This window comes from Oncorhynchus gorbuscha, linkage group LG07, assembly GCF_021184085.1.
Source record: "Oncorhynchus gorbuscha isolate QuinsamMale2020 ecotype Even-year linkage group LG07, OgorEven_v1.0, whole genome shotgun sequence".
Lineage (NCBI taxonomy): Eukaryota > Metazoa > Chordata > Actinopteri > Salmoniformes > Salmonidae > Oncorhynchus > Oncorhynchus gorbuscha.
Window position 1 is genome coordinate 1,589,467 of NC_060179.1, and position 14,109 is coordinate 1,603,575.

Here is a 14,109-nt window from a genome sequence, read left to right on the forward strand (position 1 = left end):
TTGACTCTGGTCTCTATACTAGTTTACCTGGAAGTTGTGGCTGACTCTGGTCTGGTCTCTACACTAGTTTACCTGGAAGTTGTGACTGACTCTGGTCTGGTCTCTACACTAGTTTACCTGGAAGTTGTGACTGACTCTGGTCTCTACACTAGTTTACCTGGAAGTTGTGGCTGACTCTGGTCTCTACACTAGTTTACCTGGAAGTTGTGGCTGACTCTGGTCTCTATACTAGTTTACCTGGAAGTTGTGGCTGACTCTGGTCTGGTCTCTACACTAGTTTACCTGGAAGTTGTGACTGACTCTGGTCTGGTCTCTACAATAGTTTACCTGGTAGTTGTGGTTGACTCTGGTCTCTACAATAGTTTACCTGGTAGTTGTGACTGACTCTGGTCTCTACACTAGTTTACCTGGAAGTTGTGACTGACTCTGGTCTGGTCTCTACACTAGTTTACCTGGAAGTTGTGGCTGACTCTGGTCTGGTCTCTACACTAGTTTACCTGGTAGTTGTGGTTGACTCTGGTCTCTACACTAGTTTACCTGGAAGTTGTGGCTGACTCTGGCCTGGTCTCCACTAGTTTACCTGGTAGTTGTGGCTGACTCTGGTCTCTACACTAGTTTACCTGGTAGTTGTGGTTGACTCTGGTCTCTACACTAGTTTACCTGGAAGTTGTGGCTGACTCCGGTCTCCAGACACTGAAAGCAGAGGTTGTAGTCTCCCTCATGGAGGTGTATCCTGGCCTGCAGCAGGTGGACCTCAGCGATGGTCGGGTCTCTCTGCAGACAGAAATCCAGGAACTGCTGAGCTGACTGGCTGTCACCTGACAGGAGACATAACCCAGACAGCGAGATAGATGTTTAAAGAGAGTAATATTGTATATAATAAAGTAAGTAAACCGGCTCACGGGAGCAGGAGGCAACTAGTCTGTTGCAGGGACTTATCCCAATCAATGTTATATTGGTAGTTTATCATGTTAACTTCATGTCACAATTCAGGTTGCCTTGTCCATCATGTTGGTCTCACCTGAGAGGAACTAGACATGAGCTATGTGATATAGACGCCTACGCTCCTTGTCCTAGCCTGCCACGTAAGTTGTCCTAACCTGCCACGTCAGTTCTCCTAACCTGCCACGTCAGTTCTCCTAGCCTGCCACGTCAGTTCTCCTAGCCTGCCACGTCAGTTCTCCTAACCTGCCACGTCAGTTCTCCTAGCCTGCCACGTCAGTTCTCCTAGCCTGCCACGTCAGTTCTCCTAGCCTGCCACGTCAGTTGTCCTAGCCTGCCACGTCAGTTCTCCTAGCCTGCCACGTCAGTTCTCCTAACCTGCCACGTCAGTTCTCCTAATCTGCCACGTCAGTTGTCCTAGCCTGCCACGTCAGTTCTCCTAGCCTACCACGTCAGTTCTCCTAGCCTGCCACGTCAGTTCTCCTAGCCTGCCACGTCAGTTGTCCTAGCCTGCCACGTCAGTTGTCCTAGCCTGCCACGTCAGTTCTCCTAGCCTGCCACGTAAGTTCTCCTAGGCTGTCACGTCAGTTCTCCTAGCCTGCCACGTAAGTTCTCCTAGCCTGCCACGTCAGTTGTCCTAGCCTGCCACGTAAGTTCTCCTAGCCTGCCACGTCAGTTGTCCTAGCCTGCCACGTCAGTTCTCCTAGCCTGCCACGTCAGTTCTCCTAGCCTGCCACGTCAGTTCTCCTAGCCTGCCACGTCAGTTGTCCTAGCCTGCCACGTCAGTTCTCCTAGCCTGCCACGTCAGTTCTCCTAGCCTGCCACGTCAGTTCTCCTAGCCTGCCACGTCAGTTGTCCTAGCCTGCCACGTCAGTTGTCCTAGCCTGCCACGTCAGTTCTCCTAGCCTGCCACGTCAGTTGTCCTAGCCTGCCACGTCAGTTGTCCTAACCTGCCACGTCAGGAGAGGCAGCGAGGAGAGGCAGCGAGGAGAGGCAGCGAGGAGAGGGAACGAGGAGAGGCAGCGAGGAGAGGGAACGAGGAGAGGCAGCGAGGAGAGGGAACAGGGAGAGGCAGCGAGGAGAGGGAACGAGGAGAGGCAGCGAGGAGAGGGAACGAGGAGAGGCAGCGAGGAGAGGCAGCGAGGAGAGGGAACGAGAGGCAGCGAGGAGAGGCAGCGAGGAGACCTTAATAAAAATAAATAAGACCCTCCTTATCCACACACCAACCATTAGGCTAAAGACGTGTACAGGGGTGGATCCCAAAATAAATGACGTTTACAGGGGTGGATCCCAAAATAAATGACGTTTACAGGGGTGGATCCCAAAATAAATGACGTTTACAGGGGTGGATCCCATAATAAATGACGTTTACAGGGGTGGATCCCAAAATAAATTATGTTTACAGGGGTGGATCCCAAAATAAATGACGTTTACAGGGGTGGATCCCAAAATAAATTATGTTTACAGGGGTGGATCCCAAAATAAATTATGTTTACAGGGGTGGATCCCAAAATAAATGACGTTTACAGGGGTGGATCCCAAAATAAATTATGTTTACAGGGGTGGATCCCAAAATAAATGACGTTTACAGGGGTGGATCCCAAAATAAATGACGTTTACAGGGGTGGATCCCATAATAAATGACGTTTGCAGGGGTGGATCCCAAAATAAATGACGTTTACAGGGGTGGATCCCATAATAAATTACGTTTACAGGGGTGGATCCCAAAATAAATTATGTTTACAGGGGTGGATCCCAAAATAAATGACGTTTACAGGGGTGGATCCCAAAATAAATTATGTTTACAGGGGTGGATCCCAAAATAAATGATGTTTACAGGGGTGGATCCCAAAATAAATGACGTTTACAGGGGTGGATCCCAAAATAAATTATGTTTACAGGGGTGGATCCCAAAATAAATGACGTTTACAGGGGTGGATCCCAAAATAAATGACGTTTACAGGGGTGGATCCCATAATAAATGACGTTTACAGGGGTGGATCCCATAATAAATGACGTTTACAGGGGTGGATCCCAAAATAAATGACGTTTACAGGGGTGGATCCCATAATAAATGACGTTTACAGGGGTGGATCCCATAATAAATGACGTTTACAGGGGTGGATCCCAAAATACATGTATAAAAATAAAAACAAATGAAGTTAGTTAAGACATTTTACAGGTAAAACGATATGTAGCATATTGTTTTTGAATGTATTCTTGGTTTTCTCCTCCAATTATCCAACAGCTGATTCAAAGGGAGTGTGGCAGATATCAAAATTCTTCCTGGTAAAATTTACTTGTGCTTCCTCGCCAAATGAGGCTATCGAGGAGAGGAGGCCCATCTTCCGTTTGACTACTAACAAAATGACACACTCCTCGACCACTGATCGGTTTCTGGGTCATGGAGGAGAGAGGACGGAGAATGCAGACACCCTGATAGGCTCCTACCTGAAAGGAACTTGACATGGGCCATGTGGTAGGCTCCAGGCAGCAGTCCGGGGGCCATCTTGACCACAGGCTGCAGGACCATTCCAGAGTGACTCAGGCCAAAGGGGACGGGCTGACCTGCCGTCAGGGGCTTCTCCTGGGAGGGAGGGGAAATACTGCTAAAGAACTGTCCCTCCTGCATGGAAATGCTATAAATTAAATCAAATTTTATTGGTCACATACACATGGTTAGCAGATGTTATTTTTTATGAATACATTTTTAATTTCACCTTTATTTAACCAATTCGTAGAGAGAGTGTTGGAGGCTATTTTGTAAATGACATCATTAAAGTCAAGGATCGATAGGAGAGTCAGTTTTACGAGGGTATGTTTGGCAGCATGAGTGAAGGAGGCTTTGTTGCAAAATAGGAAGTCAGAACTGTCCAGAGTAGTGATGCTAGTCAGGCGGGATTGCTGCGGGCAGCAATCGGTTGAAGAGCATGCACTTAGTTTTACTAGCATTTAAAAGCATTTGGAGGCCAAGGAAGGAGTGTTGTATGGCATTGAAGATCGTTTGGAGGTTAGTTAACACAGTGTCCAAACAAGGGCCATATGTATACAGAATGGTGTTGTCTGCGTAGAGGTGGATCAGAGAATCTCATGTCCCCAGCTAGCCATGTTTCCGTGAAGCAGAGTACGTTACAATCCTGGGTATCTCTTTGGATAGAAACTCCTGCCCCAATTTCGTAGTCTTTGTTAACCTCTCTTGGGTAGGGGGCAGTATTTTCACCTCCGGTTGTTACTCAGGCCCAGAAGCTAGGATATGCATATCATTGGTAGATTTGGATAGAAAACACTCTAACGTTTCTAAAACTGATAAAATAATGTAATAATAATAATAATAATATATGCCATTTAGCAGACGCTTTTATCCAAAGCGACTTACAGTCATGTGTACATACATTCTACGTATGGGTGGTCCCGGGAATTGAACCCACTACCCTGGCGTTACAAGCGCCATGCTCTACCAACTGAGCTACAGAAGAATAATAACAGAACTGATATGGCAGGTGAAACCCCGAGGACCAATCATCCAGGGGGATAAAAATTGAGGTCATAGGATTTTCCAATTGTTTTCTATGGGACTCCCTTATTATGAGGAAGATGGTTGCAGTTCCTATGGCTACCACTAGATGTCAAGTTGTTCGATGTTTATTGTTTGAGAAATGAAGAAGTAGTCCTATTCATTTTAAGTGTCACTCCAGGTGGACTCTACTCTTTTGGTGCGCGTGAACTGGAGCGCGCAGTGTTTTTATCCGGTATTAGAAACAGTTTACGCCGTCTTAAATTGTGTTGATTATTTACGTTTTAGGGTACCTGCGGTTGGATTAGGAACGTTGTTTGAAATGTTTGGACCAAGTTTACAGGTAACTTATTAGACACTTTGTAGGCATATTGGGCGAGTTGAAACCGGTGTATTTCTGAAATCAAAAGCATAGAATAAATTGACATTTTTGGGACATAAAGAAGGACATTATCGAACAAAAGGACCAGTTGTGATGTTTCTGGGACCTTTTGGAGTGCCAACAGAAGAAGATCTTCAAAGGTAAGGCATTAATTATATCATTATTTCTGACTTTTGTGGAGCACCTGCCTGGTTGAAATATGATTTTCATTTGTTTGTATGCGGGGCGCTGTCCTTAGATAATTGCATGGTTTGCTTTCGCCGTAAAGCCTTTTTGAAATCTGACACCGCGGCTGACGCTATCGTCCCACCTGCCCATAAGAAGTTAACAGGGGACTGGACATTAGCGAGTAATATACTCGGAAGGGGTATTAAACTGATCCTACATTACCCATGTTGTCTAGACCAGGAGTATTAAACTGATCCTTCATTACCCATGTTGTCTAGACCAGGAGTATTAAACTGATCCTACATTACCCGTATTGTCTAGACCAGGGGTATTTAACTGATCCTTCATTACCCATGTTGTCTAGACCAGGGTTATTAAACTGATCCTACACATTACCCATGTTGTCTAGACCAGGGCTATTTAACTGATCCTTCATTACCCATGTTGTCTAGACCAGGAGTATTAAACTGATCCTACATTACCCATGTTGTCTAGACCAGGGGTATTTAACTGATCCTTCATTACCCATGTTGTCTAGACCAGGAGTATTAAACTGATCCTTCATTACCCGTATTGTCTAGACCAGGGGTATTAAACTGATCCTTCATTACCCGTGTTGTCTAGACCAGGAGTATTAAACTGATCCTTCATTACCCGTGTTGTCTAGACCAGGGGTATTAAACCGATCCTTCATTACCCATGTTGTCTAGACTGGTAACTGGCCCAACACTCTTAACTGCTAGTCTACCTACGAATTACATCTGATTTTCGGTTCTACCTGATAATTATTTTCACCCACCCGGTGTCCCAGATCTAAATCAGTCCCTGATTAGAGGGGACTAACCCACCTGGTGTCCCAGGTCTAAATCAGTCCCTGATTAGAGGGGAATCACCCCCTGGTGTCCCAGGTCTAAATCAGTCCCTGATTAGAGGGGAATCACCCACCTGGTGTCCCAGGTCTAAATCAGTCCCTGATTAGAGAGGAATCACCCACCTGGTGTCCCAGGTCTAAATCAGTCCCTGATTAGAGGGGAATCACCCGCCTGGTGTCCCAGGTCTAAATCAGTCCCTGATTCGAGGGGAATCACCCACCTGGTGTCCCAGGTCTAAATCAGTCCCTGATTCGAGGGGAAGAATTTTAAAAGCAGTGGAATTGGCTGCCAGGTCCAGAGTTGAATTTGAGGGGTCTAAGGGTTTACCTGGAAGAAGGAAAGGTAGAGGGTGACCACTTGGAAAATAAAGTCGGGGTGGAGCCTGTGGAAGTAGTCTGGTCCCATTGGTCGCCCTCGCAGGTCCAGGAAGTGAAGGTCGGTGGCCTCCTTCAGTAAGGGTGACATCACCGCTAGCCCCGCCCCTCTCTTGTGGACCAGGAGAGCCTGCAGAAGGACCAGCTCCTACAGTACAGACAGGGGAAGATACAGTTCCCTTTACTATACTCTTCTTACCACGTTCCTAATCAAACAAAATCTCAACACCCCCCCCAACCTCATTCAATTTATGGGACCTTGTGACCTCAGTGATAGATCAGTGTAATGTGATTGGTCACTCAGGAGAATGCTGCGTGTCATACCGCTGACTGGCCAATGGACTGGTGGATCTCTCTGAGGAACTCCAGCTGATTGGATGCTTCCTGTAGCTGGCCGTCCATCAGCTGGCAGCGGATCAGTCCTAGAAAAACAAACACCTCAGTGGCCTCACCACAACACTCAACATACAGCAAGTTCAAGGATATTGCCTTAAGAAGCATAGGAAATACACTAAATATACACAAACGTCTGTGGACACCACTTCAAATTAGTGGATTCCGCTATTTCAGCCACACTTGTTGCTGACAGGTGTATAAAATCAAGCACACTGCCATGCAATCTCCATAGACAAACATTGGCAGTAGAATGGACCGGATTGAAGAGCTCAGTGACTTTCCGGCACCGTCATAAGATGCCACCTTTCCAACAAGTCAGTTAGTCAAATTTCTGCCCTGCTAGAGCTGCCCCGGTCAACTGTAAGTGTTGTTGTTGTGAAGTGGAAATGTATAAGAGCAACAACGGCTCATCTGCAAAGTGGTAGGCCACACAAGCTCACAGAACGGGACCGCCGAGTGCTGAAATGCGCAGTGTGTAAAAAATAATGTCGTCAGTTGCAACACTCACTACCGAGTTCCAAACTGCCTCTGGAAACAATGTCAGCACAATAACTGTTTGTCGGGAGCTTCATGAAATGGGTTTCCATGGCCGAGCAGCTGCAAAACAAGCCTAAGTGGTGTAAAGCTCGCCGCAATTGGACTCTGGAGCAGTGGAAATGCGTTCTCTGGAGTGATAAATCACGCTTTACCATCTGGCATTCCGACGGACAAATCTGGGTTTGGTGGATGCCAGGAAAACACTACCTGCCCCAATGCATAGCCAACTGTAAAGTTTGGTGAAGGAGGAATAACCACCTGCCTTACATTCCACTCCATGAGGTGCTTGCATGGCAGGCTGACCACCTGTTACGTGAGGGCAGCAAGAAGCCAAGGTAAGTTGCTAGCTAGCATTAAACTTACCTTATAAAAAACAATCAATCGTAACATAATCACTAATTATCTACACATGGTTGATATTACTATATTATTATCTAGCGTGTCCTGCGTTGCATATAATCGATGCGGTGCCTGTTAATTTCTCATCGAAACACAGCCTACTTCGACAAACGGGTGATGATTTAGCAATGTCGTTGCACCAAACATCAATGCCTTTATTTAAAATCAATACACAAGTATATCTTTTTAAACCTGCATATTTAGTTAATATTGCCTGCTAACATGAATTTCTTATAATTAGGGAAATTGTGTCACTTCTCATGCGTTCCGTGCAAGCAGTCAGGGTACATGCAGCAGTCAGGGTATATGCAGCAGTTTGGGCCGGCTGGCTCGTTGCGAACTGTGTGAAGTCCATTTATTCCTAACAAAGACCGTAATTAATTTGCCAGAATTTTACATAATTATGACATAACATTGAAGGTTGTGCAATGTAACAGCAATATTTAGACTGATGGATGCCACCCATTAGATAAAATACGGAACGGTTCCGTATTTCACTGAAATAATACATTTTTTGTTTTTGAAATGATAGTTTCCCGGATTTGACCATATCATTGACCAAAGGTTCGTATTTCTGTGTGTTATATAAATAAGTCTATGATTTGATATTTGGTAGAGCAGTCTGACTGAGCGATGGAAGGCAGCAGCAGGCTCGTAAGCATTCATTCAAACAGCACTTTTGTGTGTTTGCCAGTAGCTCTTTGCAATATTCAAGCATTGAGCTGTTAATGACTTCAAGCCTATCAACTCCCGAGATTAGGCTGGTGTAACCGATGTGAAATGGCTAGCTAGTTAGCGGGGTGCGCGATAATAGCGTTTCAAACGTCACTCGCTCTGAGACTTGGAGTAGTTGTTCCTGGTTCGAGCCCAGGTAGTGGCGAGGAGAGGGACGGAAGCTATACTGTTACACTGGCAATACTAAAGTGCCTATAAGAACATCCAATAGTCATAAGGTTAATGAAATACAAATGGTATTGAGAGAAATAGTCCTGTAATTCCTATAATAACTACAACCTAAAACCTTTTACCTGGGAATATTGAAGACTCATGTTAAAAGGAACCACCAGCTTTCATATGTTCTCTTGTTCTGAGCAAGGAACTGAAACGTTTTTTTTACATGCCACATATTGCACTTTTACTTTCTTCTCCAACACTTTGTTTTTGCATTATTTAAACCAAATCGAACATGTTTCATTATTTATTTGAGGCTAAATTGATTCTATTGATGTATTATATGAAGGTAAAAGAAAAGTGTTCATTCAGTATTGTTGTAATTGTCATAATTTTTTTATCGTCTGATTAATCGGTATCTGTTTTTTTGTGGTCCTCCAATAATCGGTATCGGCGTTGAAAAATCATAATCGGCCGACCTCTAGTTCCAACATCTAGTCGAAAGCATTCCCAGAAGAGTGGAAGCTGTTATAGCAGCAAAGGGGAACCAACTCCATATTAATGACTTCCCAGAAGAGTGGAGGCTGTTATAGGGGGGGTTCAACTCCATATTAAAGCCTTCCCAGAAGAGAGGAGGCTGTTACAGCAGCAAAGGGGGGACCAACTCCATTGTAATGCCCATGATTTTGGAATGAGATGTTCGAGCAGGTGTCTACATACTTTTATTTTTACTCACCAGTGCTATCACATTTTTTTTTAAAGCTAAGAAGATGCACATCAACACACTGGGAAAGCAGGAGAGCTGTGTGTATGAATGTGTAGACACTAACCCACCTACCTGCCAGGGCTGGGACACTGCTGGTGTCAATGTCGAGAGCAGTAGAGTACCACCTGGTGGCCTCCTTAGTCTTCTTCTGTAGGGACAGAAGGTAACCCATCTCATTGGCCACATCAGCATTCCCAGGGGCTTTAGAGTACGCCCTCTCTGTAAATGGAGTCAGCAGCTGAAGGATCTCTGGGTGGCCTCCACACTACAGACAGGCAGAGGACGTCATAGTTCTACATCCAAATGGGACAGTACAGTCATGTATAGATCTCTCTGGAACAGCAGATTTCATGTGTCGTATTGGGAGGCTGACATACCGATGTACTTCAATATGTGAACATACTCAACATATTATTACCCCCCAACCCAAAGTCATGTTTTAACACAAAAACCCTGATACACAAAGACCCAGAACGTTGTGCTCCAAGGGACTGGGAGACCCCCAGCTGGCTAAAACAACTGGTTCCATGGAAACAGAGGCCAAGGGACTGGGCTGGGAGACCCCCAGCTGGCTAAAACAACTGGTTCCATCGAAACAGAGGCCAAGGGACTGGGCTGGGAGACCCCCAGCTGGCTAAAACAACTGGTTCCATAGAAACAGAGGCCAAGGGACTGGGCGGGGTGACCCCCAGCTGGCTAAAACAACTGGTTCCATAGAAACAGAGGCCAAGGGACTGGGCTGGGAGACCCCCAGCTGGCTAAAACAACTGGTTCCATAGAAACAGAGGCCAAGGGACTGGGCTGGGAGACCCCCAGCTGGCTAAAACAACTGGTTCCATAGAAACAGAGGCCAAGGGACTGGGCTGGGAGACCCCCCAGGTGGCTAAAACAACTGGTTCCATAGAAACAGAGGCTAAGGGACTGGGCGGGGAGACCCCCAGCTGGCTAAAACAACTGGTTCCATAGAAACAGAGGCCAAGGGACTGGGCGGGGAGACCCCCAGCTGGCTAAAACAACTGGTTCCATAGAAACAGAGGCCAAGGGACTGGGCTGGGAGACCCCCAGCTGGCTAAAACAACTGGTTCCATAGAAACAGAGGCGAAGGGACTGGGCTGGGTGACCCCCAGCTGGCTAAAACAACTGGTTCCATAGAAACAGAGGCTAAGGGACTGGGCGGGGAGACCCCCAGCTGGCTAAAACAACTGGTTCCATAGAAACAGAGGCCAAGGGACTGGGCGGGGAGACCCCCAGCTGGCTAAAACAACTGGTTCCATAGAAACAGAGGCCAAGGGACTGGGCTGGGAGACCCCCAGCTGGCTAAAACAACTGGTTCCATAGAAACAGAGGTCAAGGGACTGGGCGGGGAGACCCCCAGCTGGCTAAAACAACTGGTTCCATAGAAACAGAGGCCAAGGGACTGGGCTGGGAGACCCCCAGCTGGCTAAAACAACTGGTTCCATAGAAACAGAGGCGAAGGGACTGGGCTGGGTGACCCCCAGCTGGCTAAAACAACTGGTTCCATAGAAACAGAGGCCAAGGGACTGGGCGGGGTGACCCCCAGCTGGCTAAAACAACTGGTTCCATAGAAACAGAGGCGAAGGGACTGGGCTGGGTGACCCCCAGCTGGCTAAAACAACTGGTTCCATAGAAACAGAGGCCAAGGGACTGGGCGGGGAGACCCCCAGCTGGCTAAAACAACCCTGAAGGTTCTTTGGTTCAGCAAACTACCTTTTAGTTCTACATTATGTTTTCTAATCCAGCACCTGTGATAAGTGATATCACCCCATTGGATCCATGTGGGTATTCGCTGGTAAAAGTGAGCACAGATTAGCCCACACCAGCCAAAAACAGGCTAGCCCACACCAAGCCCACCTCAAGCCCACACCAGCCAAACACAGTTTAGCCCACACCAAGCCCACACAAGCCAAATACAGGCTAGCCCACACCAGCCAAACACAGGCTAGCCCACACCAACAACCACAGGTTAGCCCACACCAAGCCCACACCAGCCAACCACAGGTTAGCCCACACCAGCCAACCACAGGTTAGCCCACATCAAGCCCACACCAGCCAACCACAGGTTAGCCCACACCAAGCCCACACCAGCCAACCACAGGTTAGCCCACACCAAGCCCACACCAGCCAACCACAGGTTAGCCCACACCAAGCCCACACCAGCCAACCACAGGTTAGCCCACACAAACATGCAGTTTCTCCCTGCAGGCAGTTGCTGAGTCCGAGGTGCTAAAGGAGCTCCATAAACTTGACCCCAAAAAACATCCGGGTCAGATGGTTTAGACCCTTTCTTCTTTAAGGTTGCTGCTCCTGTCATCGCCAAGCCTTTCTCTGACCTTTTTAACCTGTCTTTTCTCTGGGGAGGTTCCCATTGCTTGGAAGGCAGCCGCAGTTTGTCCTTTATTTAAAGGGGGAGATCTCGCTGATCCTAACTGTTATAGGCCTATTTCTATTTTGCCCTGTTCATCAAAATTGTTGGAAAATCTAATCGAAGATCAACTGACTGTCTTTCTTAATGTCTATAGTATTCTCTCTGGTATGCAATCTGGTTTCCGCTCAGGTTATGGATGTGTCACAGCAACCTTAAAGGTCCTCAATTATGTCACCATTGTCCTTGATTCTAAGCAATGTTGTGCTGCTATTTTTATTGACTTGGCCAAAGCTTTTGATACAGGCGACCATTCCATTCTTGTGGGCCGGCTAAGGAGTATTGGTGTCTCTGACGGGTCTTTGGGATGGTTTGCTAACTACCTCTTTTAAAAAGAGTGCAGTGTATAGTCAGAACATCTGCTGTCTCAGCCACTGCCTGTCACCAAGGGAGTACCCCAAGGCTCGATCCTAGGCCCCACGCTCTTTCTCAATTTACATCAACCATATAGCTCAGGCAGTAGGAAGCTCTCTAATAATTTATATGCAGGTGATACAGTCTTGTACTCAGCTGGCTCCTCCCCGGATTTTGTGTTAAACTCTCTACAACAAAGCTTTGTTAGTGTCCAACAAGCTCTCTCTACCCTTAACCTTGTTCTGAACACCTCCAAAACAAAGGTCATGTGGTTTGGTAAGAAGATGCCCCTCTTCCCACAGGTGTTATTACTACCTCTGAGGGTTTTGAGCTTGAGGTAGTCACCTCATACAAGTACTTGGGAGTATGGCTAGACAGTACACTGTCCTTCTCTCAGCACATATCAAAGCTGCAGGCTAAAGTTAAATCTAGACTTGGTTTCCTCTATCGTAATCACTCCTCTTTCACCCCAGCTTCCAAACTAACCCTGATTCAGATGACCACCCTACCCATGCTAGATTACGGAGACATAATTTATAGATCGGCAGTTCAGGGTGCTCTCGAGCGGCAAGATGTTCTTTACCGTTCAGGCATCAGATTTGCCACCAATACTCCTTGTAAATAAGAATTTGTTCTTAACTGACTTGTCTAGTTACAGTTGAAGTCTGAAGTTTACATACACCTTAGCCAAATACATTTAAACACAGTTTCACAATTCCTGACATTTAATCCTAGTAAATATTCCCTGTTTTAGGTCAGTTAGGATCACCACTTTATTTTAAGAATGTGAAATGTCATAGTAGAGAGAATTATTTATTTCAGCTTTTATTTCTTTCATCACATTCCCAGTGGGTCAGAAGTTTACATGCACTCAATTAGTATTTGGTAGCATTGCCTTTAAATGGTTTAACTTGGATCAAACGTTTTGGGTAGCATCCCACAATCAGTTGGGTGAATTTTGGTCCATTCCTCCTGACAGAGCTGGTGTAACTGAGTCAGGTTTGTAGGCCTCCTTGCTCACACACACTTTTTCAGTTCTGCCCACTAATTTTATATCAGACCAGAGGACATTTCTCCAAAAAGTACAATCTTTGTCCCCATGTGCAGTTGCAAACCGTAGTCTGGCTTTTTTAATGGCGGTTTTGGAGCAGTGGCTTCTTCCTTGCTGAACGGCCTTTCAGGTTATGTTGATATAGGACTCGTTTTACTGTGGATATAGATACTTTTGTACCTGTTTCGTCCAGCATCTTCACAAGGTCCTTTGCTGTTGTTCTGGGATTGATTTTCACTTTTCGCACCAAAGTACGTTCATCTCTAGGAGACAGAACGTGTCTCCTTCCTGATCGTTATGACGGCTGCGTGGTCCCACAGTGTTTATACTATTGTTTGTATAGATGAACATGGTACCTTCAGGCGTTTTGAAATTGCTCCCAAGGATAAACCAGACTTGTGGAGGTCTACAATTTGTTTTTCTGAGGTCTTTGATTTTCCCATGATGTCAAGCAAAGAGGCACTGAGTTTGAAGGTAGGCCTTGAAATACATCCACAGGTACACCTCCAATTGACTCAAATTATGTCAATTAGCCTATCAGAAGCTTCTAAAGCCATGACATCATTTTCTGGAATTTTCCAAGCTGTTTAAAGGCGCAGTCAACTTAGTGTATATAACTTCTCACCCACTGGAATTGTGATACAGTGAATTATAAGTGAAATAATCTGTCTGTAAACAATTGTTGTAAAAATGACTTGTGTCTTGCACAAAGTAGATGTCCTAACTAACTTGCCAAAACTATAGTTTGTTAACAAGACATTTGTGGAGTGGTTGAAAAACGAGTTTTAATGACTCCAACCTAAGTGGATGGAAACTTCTGACTTCAACTGTAAATAAAGGTTAAATAATGTTAATATACATTTTCCATGGGTTTACTGACCACAATCCATTGAATTAATATTAGGAAGTGTTGTTTATTTGGCGTCAGGAGAGCACAGCGCATGGAGATATGCAACACAGCCTTATGCTTCTGCAAAACCCCCCCAGTCAGCCCCAGGTCTTCAGGGCTAAACCGCCCCA

The 14,109-nt window shown here is 45.9% G+C and overlaps 1 protein-coding gene across 2 annotated transcripts in view; it reads right to left on the reverse strand.

Moving 5' to 3' along the window:
- The window catches only part of LOC124039081 (tetratricopeptide repeat protein 21B-like), a 52,595-nt gene that overhangs the window by 30,818 nt on the left and 7,668 nt on the right, over window positions 1–14,109 (reverse strand). For both annotated transcript variants that reach the window (XM_046354960.1, XM_046354959.1), the window contains 5 exons: window positions 9,314–9,506; window positions 6,577–6,674; window positions 6,206–6,400; window positions 3,394–3,529; window positions 661–818 (listed from right to left, as the gene is read on the reverse strand). In XM_046354960.1, the coding sequence (XP_046210916.1) occupies window positions 661–818; window positions 3,394–3,529; window positions 6,206–6,400; window positions 6,577–6,674; window positions 9,314–9,506 (780 nt within the window). The remainder of the gene's footprint in view (window positions 1–660; window positions 819–3,393; window positions 3,530–6,205; window positions 6,401–6,576; window positions 6,675–9,313; window positions 9,507–14,109) is intronic.